Raw genomic sequence first — 27,567 nt, forward strand, 5'->3', positions numbered from 1 at the left:
TAACACATTTAGAGGAGTCTCATATGATGCTACAAATGTGCTTGCTTTTTATAGTGAAGCTACAAGATAGAAAGAAGTGCTTTATATGCAAAGAAGAATCAGAGGAAACAAATTGAGAGGAAAGCCTTGAATCTTCTAGGAAGCCTGCTCAGTGTGTATGGATGTGATTTCTGGCCATCTTAAGATATCAATGAAATTCCACTAAAGAATCTACCAGCAGCTCTGAGCAGTGATTTATTTATCAAAAAAATAATAATTCAATTAAGGGATATGACACACAATACAGGATGTTGATACAGTCTATATTATTTCTTGTGACAGCTCCTGGCTACCTACTCTTCTATTATCTTGCTCCCATTCCAGGCAGGAGATTACCTTTTAAATTCTTGTGTGTGCGTACTAAGTCACCTCAGCTGTGTCCGACTCTTTGAGACCCCATGGACTGTAGCCTGCCAGACTCCTCTGTCCATGGGATTCTCAGGGCAGAACTGCTTATTCAAGTTATTCCACTTAAGTTCTTGAGTTCCCCCAGATAGTAAAGGACTTTAAGGGCTGCCTTAAAAATTTCAAAGTCTTACTGATGTAATTCATCTTTAATGGCAAAGAGAAGTCTAACGTGGACTCTGAATCACTCTTATCTCCTGAACACCTATTTTTCCAGGACTTCAGAGTAAGCTCCTTTTCCTCTTCTCTATGGTGGTTATTTTGAACTGTCTAAATTATCCTCCATTTTCCTCCCCACAACACATTCGGCAGATACACTCAATTCCTATTTTACAGAGGAAATAGACAAAGGGCTCTTCAAAGTATATTAAAAAAAATGGAATAGCTCTGACCATTAGGCTTTTGGAAAATCTGGTTTCAGAACACTGGGAATCTTATAAATTAGTGCTAAAGATGTAACTTTCTAAGAAACATATCTATGATACATATTTATTTAAATCTGTTGTCACTATGACTGCAAGGAGATCCAACCAGTCCATTCTGAAGGAATCAGCCCTGGGATTTCTTTGGAAGGAATGATGCTAAAGCTGAAACTCCAGTTCTTTGGCCACCTCATGCAAAGAGTTGACTCATTAGAAAAGACTCTGATGCTGGGAGGGATTGGGGGCAAGAGAAGAAGGGGACGACCGAGGATGAGATGGCTGGATGGCATCACTGACTCGATGGACGTGAGTCTGAGTGAAGTCCGGGAGTTGGTGATGGACAGGGAGGCCTGGCGTGCTGCGATTCATGGGGTCACAAAGAGTCGGACACGACTGAGCGACTGATCTGATCAGTTTACATTTACAGTGGGGTTACATCCTGATGGGCTTATAAACCCATGGTAAACTGAACAGGTGGCGCTAGTGGTAGAACCTGCCTGCCCATACAGGAGACATAAGAGACCTGGGTTCGATCCCTGGGTTGGGAAGATCCCCTGGAGGAGGGCATAGCAACCCACTCCAGTATTCTTGCCTGGGGAAATTCCATGGACAGAGGAGCCTAGCGGGCTACTGTCCATGAGGTTGCAGAGTCGGAGACAACTGAGCAACTGAGCACACACACACTTAACCCGTCGAACATCATAGCTTAGCCTCATCTACCTTAAATGCATTCAGGACATTTACGTCAGCCTACAGTTAGACAAAATCATCTAACACAAAGCCTCTTCTATAACAATGTGTGTATGTCTCGTATAATTTATTGGATACAGTACTGAAAGTGAAAAGCAGAATGGCTGGCTGGGTACAAAATGGTTGTGAGAGTATTGGTTGTTTACTCTCATGATTGCGTGACTGACTGAGACTTGTGGCTCACTGCCACTGCCCAGCATCAGGAGAGAATATTCTACCACGCACTGATAAGCTGGGAGAAGATCAGAATTTGTAGTACAGGTTCTACTGAATGCATACCGCTTTTGCACCACTGTAAGTTCAAAAAATTTCAGGTTGAACCAGCCCAAGTTGGGGGCCATCTGAATGAACTTTCTTATTTGAATATGGTGATAATATTTACCTTTTAGTATTGTGAGGAAGAAATGAGAGAATGAATATAATTAGCTTTGGTGCAAAACCTGGTACATAGTAAACACTAATGAATTATAACCAAAAAAGATCCATCAAATACACAAAAAAAGAACAGTCATTTCTTGGTATTTTTGTCTTGAAAAGTGAAACTGTTAGTTGCTCAGTCATGGCCGACTCTTTGTGACCCCATGGACTGTAGCCCACCAGGCTCCTCTGTCCATGGAATTCTCCAGGCAAGAATAGTGGAGTGAGGGCCATTCCCTTCTCCAGGGGATCTTCCCAACTAGGGATCGAACCTGGGTCTCCCTCATTGCAGGCAGATTCTATACCAGCTGAGGCACCAGGGAAGCCCATTTTACCTTAGCTGACAGGAAATAACAGTGGTAGACAAAGTTGAGTCTCCAGCTATTTAGCAAGCAGAATTTCTCTAATATTCGATGCTAGGAATTAATTGCCTTCCTGGTTAAAATGCAAACATTTAAGCTCCAAAGTTTATATTACTATGGATTTTTTTCCTATGCTTTATTATGTAAAAGCTATTTTTCTTGAAAGTGACTGTTTTATAACATGTAATCATTGCACATCATAGATGATATATACATATATTCTAATTGCTTTACTTCATCTGTAACATTTTAAAAATAAGCACTTTTTTCTTCATTGCAATGAATAATTAGTGTGTAATGCTAGAGATGTATGCAGATGACTATATTCTTTGAGACTTTTCACCAAATGATTTAATATGTATTCTGCCTTAATATAAAAAGAACCAAAAATACACAGCTCTTTTAATTTCACTTTGTAATACTTTTTACCCATGCTGCTGCTGCTAAGTCACTTCAGTCGTGTCCGACTCTGTGTGACCCCATGGACGGCAGCCGACCAGGCTCCCTGTCCCTGGGATTCTCCAGGCAAGAACACAGGAGTGAGTTGCCATTGCCTTCTCCAATGCATGAAAGCGGAAAGTGAAAGTGAAGTCGCTCAGTCGTGTCCGACTCCTAGCGACCCCATGGACTGCAGCCCACCAGGCTCCTCTGCCCATGGGATTCTCCAGGCAAGAGTACTGGAGTGGGGTGCCATTGAGGCATGTGTCAAGTCTTCACTGCCCTCTGACAAACACTGAATGTGTAAGTTTGAAACTGTTATATCAAGTAGAACACTGTTTAGGGTAATTTAGTATCTACTAACTTATATGCAAGCATTCACTATGTCATTTGACACCAAGTTCTAGTAAATAATTCTAAAGAGTGTTTGAAGGATTGCAAGGGGAGGAAAATAGTATGGAAACCGAATTGTGCTTAGGGCTGGTGAGAGAAGGAGTGAAGAGGTGACTGTGAAAGGGAGAGTTGAAAGCCAGGACTCTGCAGGTAGAGCGAGGGAGGGACAGCACAGAAAGTTTAATGGGGTCAGTCAGAGCTTTGGAATCAGGCACTTCTGGGCTTGAAATTTAGTTACCTAACCCTGATCAAAATATCTACCTCAGGGCCTCAGGGTCTTCCTCTACAAAAAGAATTATCATTACTTTATGAGTATGGAATGAGAGGATGCTATAGACAACAATAACCATTGCTTACTGAGTGTACCATTCACCGCGTTCTATGCTAGATATTCATGCACATGCTGGATATTTTAAGGCATGTGAACTACATAGAGCATTCTTATTCTGTCCTTTCTAATATCTCCTCTAGGATAATGTCTAAGAAAGGAATATAATGTCAGTTACTAGATACAGGATGGATAAACCACAAGGCCTTACTGTATAGCATAGAGAACTATATTCAATATCCTGTCATAACCAGAATGGGAAAGAATATAAAAAGAATGTCTCTATATGTATAAGTGAGTCTATATGCCCAGTGATTGACACAACACTGTAAATCAATTATATTTCAATTAAAAAAAAAGGAATACAATGTGCAAGATACATGGACTATAACAATATAATTAATTTTTAAAATTGAATCTATTTCTAATGAGTCATTAAAAATGATGGTTCTTTTTTTTACTTTTTATTTATTTATTTATTTTTAATATAAATTTATTTATTTTAATTGGAGGTTAATTACTTTACAATATTGTATTGGAAAATGATGGTTCTCAACCAGATAACAAAGACAGTAGAGTAGAAAGAGCAGTGGCAGCGGCGTTAGCAGCCCACTCTGCTTCTGAAAGACTTGGAGGGAAGTTCTGGGGGCACTCCGACCACCAGCCCCACCCTGTCCTGAGCCCAGTCGTGTCCACCACAGGGCTCTGTATGTGAGAAGGGTTTTCAGGAAGGCTGCAGGCAGTCCTGTTGGGAACCACTCTGGAGAGCATCAAGGTGACAAACTTGGCCTTGTATCAGAGCTTTAGTATCTGAAGGGTAGATGCTGAAGGGACACTTGGCAGTGGTCCTGACCCAGCCTCTCTCAGGTCTGAGTATTAGGGAGAAAGAGGCTTGTGAATAACACCTCAAAGAACTATTTTCCTGAAAAGCTTTCTGAAGTGATGCAATATGATATTCCCTTTGAATTCCTCTAAGAGGTTTATATAAGAAGGGGAGTGAAGTCGTTCTCTCCCACTCCCCAGATCTCTGCCTGGCTTTGGCAGTTTGAGAAATCCCAAAGTCCCTGATATAGCAGCCCTCAGGAAGCAAATGGGAGAAGTTAAATACAAGGTAGATGCCATGTGATAATTACCAGGCTCCTCAGAAAACACAAATGGTTGGCCCTCTGTAGCCATGAGCTCTGCAGTCATGGACTCAATCAACCACATATCAAAAAATATTCAGGGAAAAATATTTCCAAAGTTCTAGAAAGCAAATTTGAATAGGTTGCCTACCAGCTACTATTTGCATGGCATATACATTGTATCAACTCTTATGAGTCACCTAGAGACAATTTAATGTAAATGGGGGATGTGTATAGGTTATATGCAAATACGCCATTTTATAGAAAGAACTTGGGCACCCGAGAATTTTGGTATGCTCAGGAGTCCCGGAGCTAACCTCCCCTGCGGATACGAAGGGATGAGGACGTCTGTATAAGGTGTTGCTAAGAATGCACAGAAATAATAGAGGGGACTTAGCAAAGAGATGGGGGCCTATAGTATAGTTGAAGGGGAGAGAAAGTAAAACCACAGTTAAAACTGGTACCCTTTTGTGGGATATTTCTTAGAAATATTCTTGTATTGATACAGACACAGCATAATGGGAGAAAAATTAAAATACTGTAGTCTTATATGCTTATTGAATAAAGCAGGTAACAAATTAATAGGTACAATATGATCCCAATTTTGTTAGAGAATGTGTCTGTTGAGAGAAAGAGACATAATTCAGAAAGAATACTTATTAAAATATTAACAAGGACTCCTAAAAAAGATGTCTTTTTCTTCTCATGGCTTTCTAAATTCAACCACTTCCTTGACAAATTTGTTTACATGATGATCGTTACTATTAAGGCAGTCACTTACTCACGCATGAATTCATCTTCCTGCTCATTCGGATTATGTATGAATTGGAGTTTGCTATGCATAGACTTATGGGCTTCCCAGGTGGTGCTAGTGCTAAATAATTCACCTGCCAATGCAGGAGATTTAAGAGATGTGGGTTTGATCCCTGGGTCAGGAAGATGCCCTGGAGGAGGGCATGGCAACCCACTCCAGTATCTTTGCCTGGAGAATCCCATGGACAGAGGAGCCTAGCAGGCTATGGCCCATAGGGTTGCAAACAGTTGGATGCAACTGAGCATGTACATATATCTCTAGTGGTTGACATCATGGCAAATAATAAAATGTCAAAGTATCTTTCCTTACTAAATTATACATATAGTTGAATATATATAAATGTTTGCTGGTTTTACATTTTTCCACATACACAAAAAGTGTCACTTATGGAATTACCCCAAATATTTAATTCCACAAATCTTTTAAGAAATAGCTAAGTTTCAGTATTGTGCATCGAACCACTGGGACAACCCAGAGGGGTGGTATGGGGAGGGAGGAGGGAGGAGGGTTCAGGATGGGGAACGCATGTATACCTGTGGTGGACTCATTTTGATATATGGCAAAACCAATACAATATTGTAAAGTTAAAAAAAAAAAAGAAATAGCTAAGTTTCAGAGATACTAAGAAAGATAAAACTTTTTCTTTGTCCTCAAGAAGTTTTCAGTGTACTAAAAGAAAAAAATAATTATGTAGGACTGAACAAGAGATGGTAAATGTGGTATAAGAGTCAGGGAGGAAAGAGTGGTTCACAGAGTCCATATTTGAGGGGAACCTCAAAGTTGGCAGAAAAGGGCAGGAGGGTGAACAGCCTCATGAGCTCAGTCACAGAGGTCACAGGGATTATTCAGGGAGTGACAAGCTGTGTAATGTGACTGGAGAATATGACTAAGTGTGGGGCAGTGGAAGGGCATGAGCAAGCAAATGTTCCTGACTTATTTTTGTTAAAGGTGCTGAAAGGTGCAAAAGACATTAAATGTAGGAAGAATTGCTTTTTCAATAGATGGTGCTGGAATAATTGGCATTCATAGGCAAAAGAAAAGTGAACTTTAACCTAAAATACACACTTTATTCAAAAGTCAACTCAAAATGAATAATGGACTTAGATGTAAAATATAAAACTATAAAATATTTGGGCTTCCCTGGTGGCTCAGAGGGTAAAGTGTCTGCCGGCAATGTAGGAGACCTGGGTTCGATCCCTGTGTCAGGAAGATCCCCTGGAGAAGGAAATGGCAACCCACTCCAGTACTCTTGCCTGGAAAATCCCATGGACAGAGAAGCCTGGTAGACTACAGTCCATGGGATCGCAAGGAGTCGGACACGACTGAGTGACTCACTTTCTATGGGAGAAAATCTTTAGAAAGTGCTAGGTGAAGAGTTCTTAGACTTTCCACCAAATATGCAGTCTATAAGAGAAAAACAACTGATGAATAGAACCTCATCAAGATTAAAAACTTTTACTTGTGAAAGACCCTGAGAAAAGGATGGAAAGTCAAGCTACAGACTTGGAGAAAATATTTGCAAACCACATATCTGACAAAGGTTATTGATAATATATAAAGAATCTCAAAAGTCAATAGTAAACATAAGTAAAAATGTAGACTCTCTAATTAGAAAATGAACAAAGACACACAGACATATTTCACCAAAGAAGATATGTAGATAGTAAATAAGCACATGAAAAGAAATTTGCATCATTAGCTACTGCTGCTGCTACTGCTAAGTCGCTTCAGTCGTGTCCGATTCTGTGCGACCCCATGGACTGCAGCCCACCAGGCTCCTCCGTCCATAGGATTTTTCAGGCAAGAGTACTGGAGTGGGGTGCCATTCCTTCTCTGATCATTAGCTACTAGATATATGCAAATTAAAACCACAGTGAGCTATCACTCATTACTTGTCAAATGAACTAAAATTAAAAAGTGATATTTTTATTTGATAAAATAAAAATGATACCAAATGCTGGCAGAGATGCAGCGAAACTAGCACAAATATTGCATTGGGAGTGTAAAATGGTGTGGAAAAAGAGTATGACAATTTCTTTGGAAAACTATACACTGGGACGACCCAGAGGGATGGTATGGGGAGGGAGGACGGAGGAGGGTTCAGGATGGGGAACACATGTATACCTGTGGCAGATTCATTTTGATATATGGCAAAACCAATACAATATTATAAAGTTAAATAAAATAAAATTTAAAAAAAAGAAAAAACTATATGTGGCATTACCATATACCCCTGTAATTACATCTTGAGCATCTCTCTTAGAGAAATTACAACTTATATTTACACGAAAATCTATACATCAGTGTTCAGAACAGCTTTGTATTGCAGTAGTCCCCAGTCAGAAACAACCCAAATGTCCTTTAATTGGTAAATAGTTAAACTTTCATACCTCCCTGCCGTGACTACTACTCAGCAGCGAAAACAAACTGTTGATACATGCAGCTACTTGGATGGATCTCTCGTGAGATGTATAGTAAAAGAAAAAAGCCAACCTCAAAATGTTACAAACTGTATGATTCCATTTATATAACATTTGAAATGACAAAATTATAGAGATAGTGAATATATTAAGCATTGCCAGAGTTGGGCGTGGAGTGTTAGAGTGGGAAAAGTGACTGTGGCTTTACTCCGACAGCACCAGGAATCACTGTGATGGAATGGCCTAGACCTTGGTTGATTGTGGTGATCACACAAACCTATACATGTGATATAAATGTACAGAACTAAATATATGCATACATAAGAACACGTGTAAAATGAGAAATCCTAATAAGGTCAGTGAATTGTACCAATGTTAATTTCCTGATTATGATATTGTCAATAGTCAGGCAAAGTGTTACCATTTTAGGAAAAGTGGTTGAAGGGTATTTGAATTCTCTCTATATTGTTTCTTCTAACTGCTTGTGAATCTACGATTATCTCAAAACAAAAAAAATTTTAAAGGTATATAAGGATGATACTGCTCCAGAGACAACTTTGGAAAATTACTGAGTCAAATTTGAAGGGCTGTGAATGCCACACTTAGGATTTTGGATATTATCCAGTAGGTAGTAAGGAACATTTGGAAAAAGTTATGTAGGAGAGCAATAAAAATGAGTAGTTTTTGACACTTTAGATAGAAATTTGAATGATTTAATTGAAAAGCGCAAGATGGGCAGATAGGAAGCTATTATATTAGCCAAAGTTATGAGGCCTTTCACCAGAGACACAGTTATGGGACACAGAGGAGAAGATGGATTGAAGAGGCAGATGACTGCCCAAGTGAAACTGACAAAACTTGGGGATTAACTGGACTTGTGAGTGAGGAGGAGAGTGATGTCATTAGTATCTTCTGAGATGACAGTGGAGGGAAACCTGGTTTAAAAGGGCCTAGGAGGCATCCTAAAGGGGCTCTTTCTTTTTTAATTGGAGTATAATTGCTTTGGGCTTCCCTGGTGGCTCAGAAAGTAGTGTGGCATCTTTGTCTCTGTCTTGGATAACTTGCTGTTTTGGGAAGCCAGCAGCATGTGGTAAAGAACATCAAGCACACATGTGGCTAACACCTGAGACCTCCTCCAACAACCAGAGAGAAGTGAGGCCAGATGAGCATCTGAGTCAACTCACAAAGGACTCTGGCAGCCCCAGTCAATCCCTGGATCAGGAAGATACCCTGGAGAAAGGAATGGCTATCCATTCCACTACTCTTGCCTGGAGAATTCCATGGATAGAGGAGCCTGGTGGGCTACAGTCCATGGGGTTGCAAAGAGTCAGTCACAACTGAGTCACTAACTGTTAACTTACTTTTGTAATTGCTTTACAATCTTGTGTTGATTTCTGCCGTACAATGTGAATTCAGCTATAAGTATACATATATCCCCTTCATCTTCAGCTTCCCTCCCACCCTCCCTGACATCTCAGGGGCTCTTCAATAATCAGGTAAAAGTACAGGTTTAAAGGGCTCCCCTGGTGGCTTAGTGATAAAGAATCTGCCTGCCATCTGGAGACCTGGGTTCAATCCCTAGGTTGGGAAGATCCCCTGGAGGAGGGCATGGCAAACCAATCCAGTATTCTTTCCTGGAGAATCCCCACGGACAGAGCAGCCTGGTGGGTCCACAGGGTCACAAAGACTCAGACACGACTGAACATGCACACACAGGTTTAGAGCTTAGGAAAGAAGCTAGAGTTTGAGGAAATAATTGAGATGCAAGCTTCAAGTAGGTAATAAATGAAAATCTGTAGATCCATAAGATCATTTTGAGTGTATATATTAAGAAGAGATGAGGTCACATCATGGAACTCCAGTAAATAAATATTTTCAGGGGAAGAATGGCAATGAAGGAAAATGAGAGAGTGGTTAAAGAAAACAAGGGAGTTAAAAGGCAGAGCTCAAGAAGCAAAAGGGAGGTGTCAAGAAAGAGAAAGCAGTTAATAGAGTTGCTGTCTAAGTGCTCAGGAGAGGACAGCCCATTGGATCACTGGACTGAACAATCAGGAGTCTTCTGGTGCCCTTTGAACAAAGCAGCATTGGTCAAGGTAGAATCCATATTGCAAAGGATTAAGTGGTGAGAAGGAGGCGATGAACAGAGAGCAGGAAATATGCCAAGTCTGCTAAAGTGTGGAGGTGATAGCAAGAGAAGAAAAAATTGATGCTTTATAAAAGCTGAGTTGAAGACTTTTTTTTTTAAGATTTTGGAGTTGAGGATCCAGTGGGTAAGATAACCCACTGGAAAGGTAAGCAAAGAATCAAGTGAGCAAGCTACAGAGGAGATAGGAAAGGATGGAATCAAGAGGAAAATGTAGGGTTTGCCGTAGAAAAAAAGAGAGGATCGGATGTTCAGATTGTATACTACAAAGGAATTAGAGAGCTGTATATAATATAAATTAACTTTAATATAATTTGTGCTTTGTACTTATTTTTTTTTTCAGTTTTTCAAAGGAGATTTTATAATGTTTACAATAGATTAGACTATGATAAAGTTATCAGGTAAGGAAAATGAGGGAAAGAAAAGCTTATTAGAGAAAACAAGATGGAGTCAGGGATAATGTTAGGAGGCGAAACAAATGCCATAAAGTCTTGGGCTCTTGCTGTAAGCTAGCCACAATTTGAAAATTGGTTCATAAGCATTTTGAAAGCTGTATTTTCCTATTCCTATAGCATCAAGAACAGTGAGTGTCACACAGTGGCTATTTTGGGAAACATCTTCCCTTTATGAAATAATGCTGCCAATTACTACAGATTTTCCATATTTCATTGTGAAGCTGAAAAATGGTAAGAAAAAATACAAAGTGACTGGACAAGAGATGAATCATACTTACAATCTCATTGTAAGTGGGGTCAGTACATTTTGGAACAGATTTTGTTTTCCTCCTCCGGGCTTCACTGGGATACGGTAAAAGATAAAATTCAACATGTGCGCTGGGCGCGGAGCCATCTGGGAGATGCTGCAGAGAAAAATGGTTATAAATATTAATGTGCGCAGCTATCAAAGAAAACAAATACATGGCTACTAAATATCTAGACCAAAGACAGGATCAAGATTTATTACAGTCACTGTTTACCAGAAAAGAAGAGAACAATCAAAAGAAATACATCACGGCTCCAAAGGAATCCCAAAATACAGTTTAAAGGAGTAAAACAGTCCATCTTAAATTAAGCACTGTTTCAGAGAGCTACATTTAAAACTCCAGTAAGTATGAGTTACTTTAGTTTTTTGTAGTAAAAATGAAATTTGCATTTTTGACAGAAATGGTCAAGAGTTGATATAAGCCACTGGCTGAGATAGGACCTGAGTGCCTCAGGGGACTGTACACCACTTGAAAATTAAAAAAAAAAAGAAAAAAAATATTTCAAGTTTAACACCTAAAATAAGATGTAGCACTTAATGACATGTATATTGCATAATACCATATTTTCAGATAGAATTTAAATAAAATATCAATTAGACCTACTTACAAGATTTTAAGGTAGTTTTAATAATTTTATTATCTGATTCAGGTGTCCCCAACCTCTGAGACCTAATGCCTGATGATGTGAGGTAGAGCTGATGTAATAATAATAGAAATAAAGTCCACAATAAATGTGATGTGCATGAATCATCCTAAACCACCCCCCACTCCAGTCCGTGGAAAAACTGTCCTCCATAAAACCAGTCCTTGGTGCCAAAAATGTTGGGGAGCACTGATCTAAATTATCCTAAAATATATTGGATGATCCGTTTAAAATTGTGTTCTGTGGCGCTCCCAAAGTTGCGTGAGTTCCGGCCTGATTGGTGGATCAATGCTCTCCAGCCTTCCTCCCCCCAAACTTCCCCAACGGCTTCAGAACGTCTCCCTTTTTCAACCTTTTTTCTTATGAATATTTTTATTTCTTAATAAATTTGAAGACAGAGTATACTTTTAAAAGTTTGGAAACAACTGTACTTCAGAGAAATGGGTTCTATCTTTGTAACCAAATGGAGAGAAAATTGTACTAAAAGCTGTGCCTATCTCGCTTGATAAAATGAGAAATGTTTGTGTAATTTACATTTAAAATGGATGATTTGAAAGTCACAATTGAGGAGTTTAAATGCTTATCTTGGTGAATACATCCTAACTACTAAATCAGTAGTTTTCAACCAATTCTGTGAATGACAGTGACAATCACACATGAACATCCAGTGCCATCCCCAAGGTCATTAGCTTGAATTTTACATCGTTCTTTGGCAGTTAGAGAAGCATATTGGAAAGGAAGGAGAGTAAGGAAATGTGATATACATTATTATAGGACTAACTTCTATTCTGTTCTAATTTACATAGTAAAAATCATGTCATCAGGAGAATCTGGGTCTTTATTATTATTCACAAATTAGATAAAATACATCTGGACACATGCACATGTCCAAATGCTAAGATCATCAAAACTGCTGCTTTGGATGGTGCTCAAGGTACCTTGCTCCACTCAAAACCCTCCCCCAAGAGGAGCTCTGGAATTTTTCAATGACACAATGGACTTTTCTGTGACACAGAAAAACATTGCTATTAATATTTGAGAGAGCTGATTTTGTGTGTGTGTGAGAGACAGAGAAAGAGAGAGAGAAATGAAGGCAGTAAAGTGTTTCTGCTCTGTGTAATTGTCTCTCTTTCCTACCACGGGGCTTGAGCATTCCATACCTATAATCACTGTATGTGTCATCTTAGTGGTGACATCTTAGAATTGTGGTTCTGGGAGGGGCTTTTTGGTTGCAGTCTGGGCCCCCAAATTTCTCAACCGTGTGGCTTTTGGTAGATAACTTCTCTGTGGATCGGTTTCCTAACCTCTTAAATGGAGATAAAGGTGGTGTTGATCTCAAAGCATTCAAAAGATTAAATAAAATAAACCATGTAATGTGAGTATAGTGCCTGAAAGAGTAAGATCCAATATATGCTTCCTACTATTTTTATTTTCTATAAATTGAATAAGAATACACTATATGCACTGATTGGACTAGATAGCCCTAATGTACTCTGACATTTGAGAGCAGGATTTCTCATCATTGACACTATTGGCATTTGGGGCCAAGTGAGTCTTTGTTGTAGGGAGCTGTTGTGTGCACAGAGGATACTTTAACAGCATCACTGACCTTTACCTACCAGCCTGCAGCAATACCATCCTGCTAGTTGTGACAGCAAAGATGTTCCCAGACATTGTTAAATGACCCCTGGGGGGCAAAGCTGACCCCAATTGAAAACCACTGATATTGATGACTCCCAAATTGGAATCTGTAATTCAGCCTTCAGATTCCAGTCTAGTGACCTATGAAGAGCTCTACAAGTAGGTTACACTCTAACCAAAATTCATCTTCACTTTCCTCACTACTCCAAAATCGATTTCTTTTTCAGCCTGTTGAAATTGTATTAAATGATACAGTTTCATTTCTCCAGTATCTCCCTTGTCACTGATTTTCAAATCCAAGTATGTACCAAGATCAACATCCTCCCTTTTTGCTTTAGTTCATCTGCCACCATAGATCTTTATTCCCTACCTTATAATTAGATTTCAGTTCCTTTTTTGTGTCCCAGTCTTCCCACTTCATTCCCTCATTTATTCTGTTTATCACTGTTGTATTTAACCTTCTTGGAAACTGTTTTGACTGTGTCACTTTCCTTCTCAGAACATTTCAAGGATTCCCCACAAAGGGATAAGCTCCCAATCACAGAACAGAAAAAGGATTTTGTATACCAGCTTTCACCAGGCATTTACTAATTAAAGGTTTGGGCTTCTGTTTCCAATTAGTGTCTTTGACAAGATCTTTGAATATCCTATTGTTTTCAGAATAATAGAACAATTTAAGTCAGGGATGCGTTTGATTTGAGCAGCACAGTTAGTCTGTCCTTAGCAGCTGTAAATATGCAGACATGGATTTCTCAAGTCTTTAAGAAAATTCTTTTTCCCCCTAAATAATACACCTAGAATGCAGGAGACCCTGGTTTGATTCCTGGATAGGGAAGATCCGCTGGAGAAGGGATAGGCCACCCACTCCAGTATTTTGGGGCTTCCCTTGTGGCTCAGCTGGTAAAGAATCCACCTGCAATGTGAGAGACCTGGGTTCCATTCCTGGATTGGGAAGATCTCCTGGAGCAGGGAAAGGCTACCCACTCCAGTATTCTGGCCTGGAGAATTCCATGGACTGTATAGTCCATGGGGTTGCAAAGAGACGGACATGACCGAGCAACTTTCACTTTCACTTTTTTCCCGTAGCAGCTGTCTTATCAACACTTTTCCCTTGCTCCTCTTACTGGGACTGTAACCTGCCCCTTAAAGATCTCAGATGATATGTCAAAGAAATCACTAGGTGTCTTTTCATCAACACTTCTCATTTCACCCTTATGTTTATATGAACTAAATTTTTATTTTAAAATGACTAAATAACTCCTACTTGTCTGTCTTACCCCAGGATTGTATTCTGGTTGTGTTTTAGACCTTCACAAAGACTTAACACTTTGAAGAGTGATAAGGCTTGGGGTTAGAGTTCTTAGTCTGAGGTTCAGTCTAAACAATGAGACGTTTCCTTGTATCACCCAGAGGACGTTCTTATTCATGGTTGGCTAAGGTCAAGGAACACTACCACAGTCTTCTAGAATTCTGCCTGATGTTCTTACTGTGCTCAGAAGATGATGTGAAGTCATCCAAATTTCATTTTGTTGCCTAGACCAATTCTGAATTTTTATATTCTAGATTTCCCGTTAAACTGCTTATTATTTTTCAAAGTTCAATAAATAGTTTTATATGTGTGTTAGTTTCCTTATGAGATAAGAAATCATTTAAAAGGAAAATCCATGTCTTCTTGTTCCTCTCTTCCCCTACCCCTGCATTTGCTTTGGATTTTGCTGCATTGGTTATTTTATCCTGCTAACCTAACCCCAACCCTCATTTCCTTCTTCTAAGCGTTCAGTATGTTTCTGAATCACCAATTAAAAACTTTAAATCCTCACTTGAGATTGGGCTTTTCTTTACCTTATTCGTGTCTTTCTTTTCACAGCTGTCTTCCTCAATAGCATTCTTTTCCTTCTTAGAAGCTCTAACCCTAACACAGTACTTGGCACTTAGTCAATACTCAAGAAATGAAGCAAAATGAAGTAGAAGTCGCTCAGTTGTGTCTGACTCTTCACGACCCCATGGACTATACAGTCCATGGTATTCTCCAGGCCAGAATACTGGAGTGGGTAGCTGCTCCTTTCTCCAGGGGATTTTCTGAATCCAGGGATCAAACCCAGGTCTCCCTCATTGCGGGCAGATTTTTACCAGCTGAGCGTCCAAATACTCAAGAAGCAGCTATCAAATGACTGAGTAAATAAGCCATATATTTATAGTGCCTGGCTCTTCGAAAGTTATTCATAAATATTTGCTGAATCATTATTTATAATGCAATATAAAAACCAGTTTGTTCCACAGTTTGTTGTGATCCACACAAAGGCTTTTGCGTCATCAAGAAAACAAGTAGATTTTTTCTGGAATTCCCTTGTTTTCTCTATGATCCAACCAACGAATGTTGGCAATTTGATCTCCGATTCCTCTGCCTTTTCTAAGCCCAGCTTGTATACCTGGAAGCTCTTGACTCAAGTATTGCTGAAGCCTAGCTTGAAGGATTTTGAGCATAACCTTACTAGGATGGGAAGTGAGCACAACTGACTGGTAATTTGAACATTCTTTAGGACTGCCCTTTTTTGGAATTGGGATGAAAACTGACCTTTTCCAGAGGATGAGATCATTGGATAGTATCACTGATTCAATGGACATGAACTTGGGTGAACTCCAGGAGATGGTAAGGGACAGGGAGGTCTGGCCTGCAGTCCATGAGGTTGTAAAGTCAGACATGGCTTAGCAACTGAACAACAACATAAAAACCAGAAGTCTTCCTAACTTCCTAAGATATAAGTAGTTTCTGTTACCTACTGCAACATTTCTTACTGTGCTGCTAAGTTGCTTCAGTCATGTTCGACTCTGTGCAACCCCATAGACGGCAGCCCACTAGGCTCCTCTGTCCCTGGGATTCTCCAGGCAAGAACACTGGAGTGGGTTTCCATTTCCTTCTCCAATGCATGAAAGTGAAAAGTGAAAGTGAAGTCGCTCAGTAGTGCCCGACTCCCAACGACCCCATGGACTGCAGCCCACCAGGCTCCTCCATCCATGGGATTCTCCAGGCAAGAGTACTGTAACCAAGCAATAAAAAGCCCACTGGATGGACTTAAGAGTCTGTCATAAACAGTGAAGTAAGTCAGAGAAAGGAAAACAATATTGTATATTAACATGTGTGCATATGTGTGGAATCCAGGAAAATGGTATGGATGAACCTATGTGGAAGGCAGAGATAGAGACACAGACGTAGGGAATGGATGTGTGGACACAGGGGACGAGGTGGTGGGCTGAATTGGGAGACTGGGATTGACATATGTGTGCTGCCAAGTGTAAAACAGATAGCTATTGGGAAGCAGCTATATAGCACAGGGAGCTCTGCTCCATGCTCTATGATGACATAGAGGGGTGGGATGGTGGGTTGGGAGGGAGGTCCAATATAGAGGGGATATGTGAATATTTTTAGCTCTTCCTTGAGAGTCCCTTGAACTGCAAGGAGATCAAACTAGTCAATCCTAAAGGAAATCAATCCTTTTGAATATTCACTGGAGGGACTGATGCTGAGGCTGAAGCTCCAATAATTTGGCCACCTGATGTGAAGAGCCGACTCATTAGAAAAGACCCTGATGCTGAGAGAGACTGAAGGCGGGAGGAGAAGGGGACGACAGAGGATGAGATGGTTGGATGGCATTACTGATTCAATGGACAGGAGTTTGACCAAACTCCAGGAAGCCTGGCATGCTGCTGTCCATGGGGTCGCAAAGAGTTGAACATGACTGAGCGACTGAACAACATAATTGATTCACTTGGTTGTTCAGCAGAAATTAACACAACACTATAAAGAAACTATCCCAGTTAAAAAAAGAGAAAAAAAGCTGACTGCAGGGTAAAATAGATGTATCTTGGGGTCTGCTTCCCAGGTCTGTCCTAGGTGTTTACCCTGAACGCAAAGCTGTCTGAAGGCAAGCTGTCTGAAGGCATCTCTCTGCTAGAGCTGATCTTTTCATGCACACCGCTGCATCAGGAACTTATGCGTTAAGGTCTGTTTGTTATGTTCAGTATCTTAATGTAGCCGCTCAGTTGGCTATATCCCGACCCAGGGATGGAACCCAGGTCTCCCGCATTGCAGGCAGATTCTTTACCATCTGAATAGTCTCTTAATGCTTCACTTCAAAAACTTTGACTTCATCTAATCTCTCAGATCCTGTTAGACAATTAGATCCTTATGACCCTTTCTTACTCCTTTTTTGCTCCAACTGGAGCTAGACTGTATTTGTAACATAACTACTTGCACTCTGTCTCAGAATGAGTCCTTGGTCACCATTCTTCTCACTCAGAGGCTTGATCTCTAATTGCTGTCCTTTTCCTGAGATCTTGTTTACTCTTCTGTGATAGTCCTCTCAACCCTCCAGACTTTACTAACTCATTAAAAATCTCCTTGACAATAAGCACAGCAGGTTATTTAAGTCTGCTTCTAGGAGCTAATGATTATCCAACAATTTCTTGGGGACCTAATAAATGGCAGAGTGTGAACTAAAGTCATATTTTTGCGCTACATTCCTATGCCCTCTCGCAACCACCAATAAGTTTTCCTCTCCATGTCCTGCTGTGTGGAGTACATGGAGGAAACAGAAAGAGGTACATTCAGTTTAATTGGAGGAGTGCCTTATGGGGGATTTTGTGTGGGGGCAGGGAGATGGCCCCACATTAGCAGCAAGCACTCCCTGCAGAGGAAATAAATATGTCTCACACGTATTTACTATTTTTTCAAATATATGTAGGCGCTTTTGTTAACACAATTTTATTATTTAAAAGCACTGCTGCATTTATAGTAGTTTTAAACACTTTTTGTATTTCTTAGATATATCAGATAGCAAAAGGACTTCAGTGGCATCTGAGAAATCAGAAACTTTTTTGCTTGTTTAAAAAGAGGCTCCTCTAGTTGAAAAGATTAGAAACAAAAGTCTTAGGATACTCTTAGCATTCACTGGTGGAAGAGACTTCTCAACTGAAGAGTGAAATATAGGGGATTCTCGTTTTAAATTAGAAAAATTAATATATATATATATATAAATATATACATTAGTAAATCTTTATTCACAATGTGTACTTAGTTGCTCAGTCATGTCCTACTCTTTGCAGGCCTGTGGACAGAAGCCCATTAGGCTCCTCTGTCCATGGGGATTCTCCAGGCAAGAATACTGGAGTGGTTTGCCATGCCCTCCTCCAGGGGAATTTCCCAACCCAGGGATTGAGCCCATGTCTCCCACATTGCAGGTGGATTCTTTACCATCTGAGCCACCAGGGAAGCCCAGTGCCACCTGGGTAGCCCTGTTAATAGTTAAATATGCCAAATTTCTGTCTTCATTTCTTGCCTTAGGTTGCACACAGCCTTTCAAATGGTTTTCAGTGTTACTTTTGTATTTTTTGTGATCAGTGGATGAAAGTATCTTGAAAATATAATTTATCAGAATTGAAAAAATAGTAAGCAGTAGTAAGTTGGTGTAGAAAGAAAATGAAATATAAACTGTTTGTTAAGTAAATAAAACCATCTTCACATTGTAGGGTATGCCAGCAACTCTTCATATGAGTATATGAAAAAAGACTTTTATCTTTCATACACAGTAATAATAATAAGAGCTACCACATCGTGAATATTTAGTTCATTTAAAGCACTCTCTTAAAATAATCATTGAGCTGGTATTGTCTTTATTTTATTCAAGATTTTTCAATGTACAGGCTATGCTTTTATCCACTATCTTGTAAGGTCTCTACAGAGAATGCAAAGGAAACTGACAGATTCAAATTAAGAGCACTTCTAGATCAAATTTTCTTAGTTATGTGATGAAGGTACATGGTTTAAAAATATCAGACTCTTTGGAAGTGTCTGTAGATTAATTCAAAGTTTAATTGTATTTAATAGGTTATTATCTTTTTGATGAATAATTTATGAGAATTTTCCATCAAGTTTTTTTTTTTTTTAACTTAAATGTTTCCAATCATAGGGTAGTATAGGCATTGGTAGAATTCAACTGACAACGATTAAAACAAGATAGGACTATCAAAACCTGAGGTCTATGCCAGAAACAAAACAATGTAATAAAAAAGTATTTCCCTCATTTATGTGCCTGCCAAATGGCAATTTTGAAATTCAGGCTGGCCATCATGAAGAGGGTGTTTTTATAAAATGACAATGTACAATAAAAGTACAGGAGTACAATAAAAATGCTTGTGATGTATGGTTTGCTGTATGCCTCAAAGAAATGGTGGAATGGTTTTTCCAGTCTTTGTGTTAATTTGTGTAGAATGGGATGATTTCAGGTCTTCGTGAATTCAATTCGAATGGTCTTCTGCTTCATTTCACATCAATTTAAGCCTTAAATAGAGCTTATCATCAATAGGTGATTTCCAATAATTAAAAAAAAAATCAAACTACCATATGTCTAGCACTTTGGATGTTCTGAGAGAGGACACAGAAAAGTGATCAAAATAGTTTCTGCCTTCAAAGCAATAACAAACTCATTGGCATGATCATCTTGTATCATATATATATATATTAAAATTTTTAATCCTCTACTTAATATAGTTAGCAACCAGACAGAAGTCACAGTCTACTAGATAGAAATTCTTTTCTGACTCAGTACATATGGATTGAATTGCTTTTAAAAGTTCAGAATTCTAACTAGGACTCCAGACTTTCACTGAAGTATCTTGTGAAGCTTGAAAAGTTTTTCCATTTCTCAGTCTTAATAACATGTAACAAGTAAGGCATTAACCTTATTTACTTTTTACAATCTACCTAATAGATAATACTGAAGAACTATTTGAGTTAACTGGTAATTAATTTTTTTTTTTTTTTTTACAGTTGCATTGAACCACTGTAGATGATTTCCAATTTCCAAAGCCTTAGCTTCTATTTACAGTGCTGAGAAATCGAAATACAAGAGACAGACTATGTTTTGTTAGTGATTGCTGAGGAATTGTGATGAACAGATAAATACTGGAAGGTTAGCTTTGATGATGTTATATTTGATAGATGGGAGAAAAAAAGATGAATTATAAAAAGCAGAAACTAGTAATTTAGAGGTAAAATGTAACACTTTTTTTTTATCCATATACCTCAAATATTTGCCTTGATCATGTCCAACTAAACAGTTATGGCTAATATGCTAGATCAGATCATCGGGACTGAGTTATGACCGGCTGGAATGATGAACTATATCTAACAAAGTTAAAAACAATAGACTGAATGTCAAATTCTTCTTTTGGGCCTGGAAAACTCATTCTGCAAATCCAGGGTATGAAATTCTTTTTGCTTTCCTCCACTGGAATAGGCATTTTTCTTTTGTTGCTGAAGGGGATATGCCATCTGCAGAAATCTAAATTGACATTCCTTTTTATTTTCCAATTCTTTAACATGTTCCCCTGTCTTCAAGCTTTGGTTATTTCTTACCTACATTTTTTTTTTTGTTCTCCTACTTGCCAAGTGTTTTTCTCTAGCTCTTTCACAATTTTTTCCCACTATCTTTGGTTTTTAGCAGTTTGAGAACAATATATAAATGCATGCTTTTGTTTGAGCTTTTCCTTTTGGTACTCAATAAGGTACTTAAATTTATAAATGTATGCCTTTCACTAAACTTTGTACATTTCTGGCAATTATTTCTTCAAATATTTTTCTGCCTCAAACTCTTACTTCTGTCTTTGGAGTCCAGAAACAAATGTGACCTAATGTTAGATCTTTGAGTATTTTCCCACAGACCTTTAAAATTCTATTCTTCTTTTTCTAATATTTTTTCTCCATGTTCTTTAAATTGGATAATTTCCCTTGATCTATCTTCTGGTTTACTGACTCTCCCATCATCTCCATTCTTCTCTTGAGTGCAAGATTTTTAATTTTAGATATTTTATATTTAAGTCCTTAAATTTATACTGGTACTTAAAAAATGAAGCTTAGGGTTAGGGTTAGGATTAGACCATTAATAGAACAATATCAATATAGCATTATATTAATTTTAGGGGTACAACATAATGATTTGATTATGATGCCTAATTTACACCCATGACCACACAGAGTTAAATTTTTTTCTTATGATAGCAAAAACTTTTAAAATCTACTCTCCCCAGCTTTCAAATATACAATACAGTATTATTAACTATAGTGAGCATGCTGTACGCTGTATCCTCAGTTATTTATGTATTTTATAACTGATAGATTATACTTTTTGATTCCCTTTATCCATTTCACCCCTTCCCTGATCTCTGGCAGTCATCAGTCTATTATCTGTATCTATAAGCTTGGTTTCATTTTTTGTCTAGATTCCACATACAAATGAAATCTTGTGGTATTTTCTTTGCCTGACTTGTTTTGCTAAGCACGGTGCCCTTAAAGTCCATCCATGATGTCACCAAAGACAAGATTTTCTTCTTTTTATGGATGAATAATATTCCATTATATGACTATACACTTTCTTTATTCATTCATCCATTGATGGACACTTAAGTTGCCCCCACATCTTGTCTACAGCCAATAATGCTGCAGTAAACATGGAGGTACACATATAATTTTGAATTAGCATTTTCATTTTCTTTGAATAAATATTCAGAAGTAAAATTGCTAGATCACATGGTAGTTCTATTTTCAATTTCTTCAGGAAACTTCATATTTTTTCATAAGGGAAAATAACAATTTACATTTCCACCAACAGTGGATGAGGGTCCACTTTTCTATACATCTTTGCCAACACCTGTTATTTCTTGTCTTTTTTTTTTTATAATAGCCATTCTATTTGTGAAGTGATATCTCACCATGGTTTTGATTAGTATTTTCCTGATGATTAGTGATGTGCAATACCTTTTCAAGTACCTATTGGCCATCTGTATATTTTCTTTGGGAAAATGTCTTTTCAGATCATCTGTCCAGTTTTTAATTTGCTTGTTTGGTTTTCTTGCTGAATTAAATGAGGTCTCTGTATTTTAGATATTCGTCTTTTACTAGATATCTGATTTGTTAATCATGTATCTTACTCCCATTCAGTAAGCTGCCTTCTCATTTTGTTGATGATGGCTTTCCATGATGTGTGGAAGCTTTGTAGATTGATATAGTCTCACTTGTTTATTTCTCCTTTTGTTGCCTTTATTTTTGGTATCAAATCCAAAAATCATCAGAAAGATCAATCTCAGGGAGCCTTTTTCCAGTGTTTTTTTTTTTTTTTTTGCCTAGGTGTTTTATGGTTTCAAGTCTTACATTCAAGTCCTTAATCAATTTTGACTTAAGATTTGTGTATGGTATAAGATGGGCTCCCCTGGTGGCTCAGGTAAAGAATCCACCTGCCAACGGAGGAGACTCAGTTTCGATCCATGGGTTGGGAAGATTCCCTGGAGAAGGAAATGGCAATCCACTCCACTATTTTTTGCCTGCACAGAGGAGTCTGGCAGGCTACGGCCCATGGGGTCACAAAAGAGACAGACACAACGTAGCGACTAAATAAAAGCAACAAGTATAAGATAGTGACCCAGTTCCTTTTTTTTTTTTTTTAAAGCATGTAGCTGTCCAGTTTTCCAAGCACTGTTATTAAAGAGACTGTTTTCCCCTATTGTATGTTTTAGGCTCATATGCCATAAATTTGTTCTTTCTCAAGACTGCTTTGGCTATTTGGGGTCTTTTATGGTTCCATACAAATTTTAAGATTGTTTCTTCTGTTTCTTTGGAAAGGCCATTGGGATATTGGTAGAAAACTGATTCATATTGAGATGACTCAGAGGGATGGTACGGGGAGGGAGGAGGGAGGGGGTTCAGGATGGGGAACACGTGTATACCTGTGGCGAATTCATGTTGATGTATGGCAAAACCAATACAATATTGTAAAGTAATTAACCTCCAATTAAAATAAATAAATTTATATTAAAAAATATTGAGTGAATCTGTAGACCACTTTGGGTAGTATGGACGTTTAATGTTAATTCTTCCAATTCATGAGTATGGAATATTTTCCATTTACTTTTAATTCTTCAAATTTATTTTGGTATCTTATGACTTTTCTGTGAACAGGTCTTTCATCTCCTTGGTTAAGTTTATTCCTAGGTATTTAATTCTTTTAAATGCAGTTATACTTGGAATTGTTATCTTAATTTCTCTTTCTGATTGCTCATTATTATTATAATGCAGGTGATTTATATATATATATGTATATATATGTATTTTCTGCTTTTTGGAAGTTTGCTTTATGCCATTTTGCTTTTAGGAAAAACCTACATTATCACCTGTTTTTGCTAACTGAACAAAATCCAGAGAATTTTCGCTTTTACAAGGAAAGGTGAAAAGTGAAAACAGCCTTCAGTGTTTTTGGGGGGCAACAATCTGTTAATAGCATTGCTCTCATTGCTCAAGGTAGCATGAACCCTGAACAGTGAGATATGCTGCCAAGCTCATTCCCCAAGAACAACACTTAGAACTTCAGTATCAAGCTGCTATAGCTCTGAACTGTCTGTAAGCATGTATGCTTTATCTTGATTTATTCTGTGAATTTGTTAGCAAAATGCACCTGAAGGTAATTGCTTTTTCATTTTTGCCATTTTGGCTTACTTAAGATTTCATAGGAATGCCCTATTTTTAGATAGTGAGGGAAATGTAGTGATTTCATATCCTGCAATTTTACTGAATTTATTTATTAATTCTAATAACTGTTTGAGAAGTGATCAGGGTTTTCTATATGTAATATCATGTCATCTATAAACAGGGACATTTTTATACCTTCCTTTCCAATTTGGATGCCTTTAATTTCTTTTTCTGACCTAGCTGAGTAAGAGTGGTGAGAGTTGGTATCCTTGTCTTGTTCTTGATTTTTGAGGAGAAGCTCTAAGATTTTTACCATTGAGTACAATGTTAGCTGCCCTCCCCCTGCTCCTGCCCCCCCCGCCCCCCACCCCCCCACAGTCCCTTTCATGGATCACAGCCTTGTTGTGGTGAAGGGGCTTGTGTAACTCAATGAAGCTACGAGCCATGCCATGCAGAGCCACCCAAGATGGACAGGTCATAGTGAAGAATTCTGACAAAATATGGTCCGCTGGAGGAAGAAATGGCAAGCCACTCTAATATTCTTGCCACGAGAACCCTATGGACAATATGAAAAGGCAAAAAGATATGATGCTGAAAATTGAGGCCCCAAGGTGGAAGGTGTCCAGTATGCTACTGGGGAGGAATGGAGGGAAATTACTAATAGCTCTAGAAGGAATGAAGCCTGAGCCGAAGAAGAAACAAGGCCCAGTTGCAGATGTATCTGGTGGTGAAAGTAAAGTCCAATGATGTTAAGAACCATATTGCATAGAAATGTGGAATGTTAGGTCCATGAATCAAGGTAAATTGGATGTGGTCAAGTGGGAGATGGCAAGAGTGAATATTAACATCCTAGGAATCAGTGAACTTGTAGGGAAGGGAATGGGTGAATTTAATTCAGATGGCCCTTATATCTGCTACTGTGGGTAAGAATCCCTTAGAAGAAATGGAGTAGCCCTCAGTGTCAACAAAAGAGCCCAAAATGCAGTACTTGGGTGCAATCTCAAAAACCACAGAATGATCTCAGTTTATTTCCAAGGCAAACCACTCAAAATCACAGTAGTCCAAGTCTATGATCCAACCACTGATGCTGAAGAAGCTGAAGTTGTATGGTTCTATGAAGACCTAAAAGGCCTTCTGGAAGTAACACTCAAAAAGATGTCCTTTTTATCACAGGGCATTGGAATGCCAAAGTCAAGATATACCTGGAGTTATAAGCAAGTTTGGCTTTGGAGTACAAAATGAAGCAGGGCAAAGGCTAACAGTTTTGTAAAGAGAATACACTGGTCACAGCAAACTCCTTTTCCCAACAACACAAATGGTCAATACTGAAATCAGATTGATTATATTCTTTGCAGTCAAAGATGGAGAGGCTCTATACAGTCAGCAAAAACAAGCCCTGGAGCTGATTGTGGCTCATATCATCAGCTCTGTATTGCAAAATTTAGGCTTGAATTGAAGAAAGTAGAGAAAACTACTAGGCCATTCAGGTATGACCTTAATTAAATTCCTTATAATTTTACATGGAGATGATGAATAGATTCAAGGAATTAGATTTGGTAGACAGAGTGCCTGAAGAACTATGGACAGAGGTTCATGATATTATACAGGAGGCAGTGACCCCATCCTAAAGAAAAAGTGATACAAAAAGGCAAAATGATTGCCCAAGGAGGCTTTATAAATAGCTGAGAAAAGAGAATCAAAAAGCAAGGGAGAAAGGGAAAGATATGCCCAACTGAATGCAGAGTTCCAGAGAATAGCAAGGAGAGATAAGAAGGCCTTCTTACATGAACAATGCAAAGAAATAAAGGAAAGCAATTTATTCAAGAAAATTAGAGATACCAAGGGAACATTTCATGCAAAGATGGGGACAATAAACGACAGAAATGTTATGGGACTAATAGAAGCAGAAGATGCTAAGAAGAAGTGGGAAGAATATACGAAAGAACTGTGCAAAAAAATGTCTTAATGACCCAGATAACCACGATGGTGTGATCACTCACCTAAAGCCAGACATCCTGGAATGTGAAGTCAAGTGGGCCTTAGTATGCATTACTAAGAACAAAGCTAGTGGAGGTGATGGAATTCCAGTTGAGCTATTTCAAATCTTGAAAGATGATGCTGTGAAAGTGCTGCACTCAATATGCCAGCAAATTTGGAAAACTCATCAGTGGCCACAAGACCGGAAAAGGTCAGTTTTCATTCCAATCCCAAAGAAAGACAATGCCAAAGAATGCTCAAACTACCACACAATTGCACTCATCTCACACGCTAGTAAAGTAATGCTCAAAATTCTCCAAGCCAGGCTTCAGCAATACATGAACCGTGAACTTCCAGATGTTCAAGCTGGTTTTAGAAAAGGCAGAGGAATGAGAGATCAAATTGCCAACATCCGCTGGGTCATTGTAAAAGCAAGAGAATACCAGAAAAACATCTATTTCTGATTTATTGACTATGCCAACGTCTCTGACTGTGTGGACCACAACAAACTGTGGAAAATTCTTAGAGATGGGAATACCAGACCACCTTTCCTGTCTCCTGAGAAATCTGTATGCAGGTCAAGAAGTAATAGTTAGAACCAGACATGGAACAACAGACTGATTACAAATTGGGAAAGGAGTATGTCAAGGCTGTGAATTGTTACCCTACTTGTTTAACGTCTATGCAGAGCATATCATGCAAATGCCAGGCTGGATGAAGCACAAGCTGGAATCAAGATTGCTGGGAGAAATATCAATAACCTCAGATATGCAGATGATACCACCCTTTTGGCAGAAAACAAAGAAGAACTAAAGAGCCTCTTGATGAATGTGAAAGAGGAGAGTGAAAAAAAATGGCTTAAAACCCAACATTCAGAAAATGAAGATCATGGCATCTTGTCTCATCACTTCATGGCAAATAGATGAGGCAACAATGGAAACAGTGAGAGACTTCATTTTCTTGGACTCTAAGATCACTGCAGATGGTGACTGCAGCCATGAAATTAAAAGATGCTTGCTCCTTGGAAGAAAAGCTATGACTAACCTAGAGAGCATATTAAAAAGCAGAGACGTCACTTTGCCAACAAAGGTTTGTCTAGTTAAAGCTATGGTTTTTCCAGTAATCATGTATGGATATGAGAGTTGGACTATAAAGAAAGCTGAGCACTGAAGAACTGATGCTTTTGAACTGTGGTGTGGAGAAGACTCTTAAGAGTCCCTTGGACTGCAAGGAGATCAAACCAGTCAATCCTAAGGGAAATCAACCCCGAATATTCATTGGAAGGACTGATTGTGAAGCTGAAACTCCAGTACTTTGGCCACCTGTTGCAAAGAGTTGACCCATTGGAAAAGACCCTGATGGCAGAAAAGATTGAGGACAAGAGGAGTAGTGGGCAACAGAAGATGAAATAGTTGGAAGCATCATCAACTCAATCGATGTGAGTTTGAGCAAACTCAGGGAGATAGTGAAGGACAGGGAAGCCTGGCCTGCTGCATCCGTGAGGTTGGGAAGAGTCGGACAGGACTTAGCAACTGAACTACAACATAGTTTGTTTCCTTAAGAAACAATTGGTAATCTTTGAGGGTCAATTTTTTGGTTGAAAAGTCATGAAACAAAGTAAGTTATGTATATCTGGGCTGGGTACTCCTCACTGTTCATTGCTTTGCATCTCATTTATTCTTTGAAATGGGAAATGGATGTCATAATACGCCAACTCTGGAAGAACAATTTTTATTCATGGAATACAAGGCAAATATAGTTGTTTGAATAATTATTATTAGAAAATTTCCCTTTAACAAGAAATTGTCATTCATTTACATAAAGTGAATCTAAGATGGAGCAATGACAAATTTCTTTTAAAGGTCTAGATTTTAAAAAATTGAAAAGAATTGAGAGCAGGAGAGAAGAAAACAAGTCTAGAAATGCAAGAGTAGAGGAATCCACGAATCGCCTATAAAAGGCAGATGCAGAA

General features: G+C 38.6%; 1 protein-coding gene across 8 annotated transcripts in view; it reads right to left on the bottom strand.

Moving 5' to 3' along the window:
- PIK3C2G (phosphatidylinositol-4-phosphate 3-kinase catalytic subunit type 2 gamma) overlaps window positions 1-27,567 on the bottom strand; it is a 651,449-nt gene that overhangs the window by 1,317 nt on the left and 622,565 nt on the right. For all 8 annotated transcript variants that reach the window (XM_086401881.1, XM_086401878.1, XM_086401882.1 and 5 more), the window contains one exon: window positions 10,789-10,914. In XM_086401881.1, the coding sequence (XP_086258007.1) occupies window positions 10,789-10,914 (126 nt within the window). The remainder of the gene's footprint in view (window positions 1-10,788; window positions 10,915-27,567) is intronic.

Source organism: Bos grunniens, chromosome 5, assembly GCF_055505025.1.
Source record: "Bos grunniens cultivar Pamir isolate PY7600 chromosome 5, Bosgru_T2T1.0, whole genome shotgun sequence".
Taxonomy (NCBI): domain Eukaryota; kingdom Metazoa; phylum Chordata; class Mammalia; order Artiodactyla; family Bovidae; genus Bos; species Bos grunniens.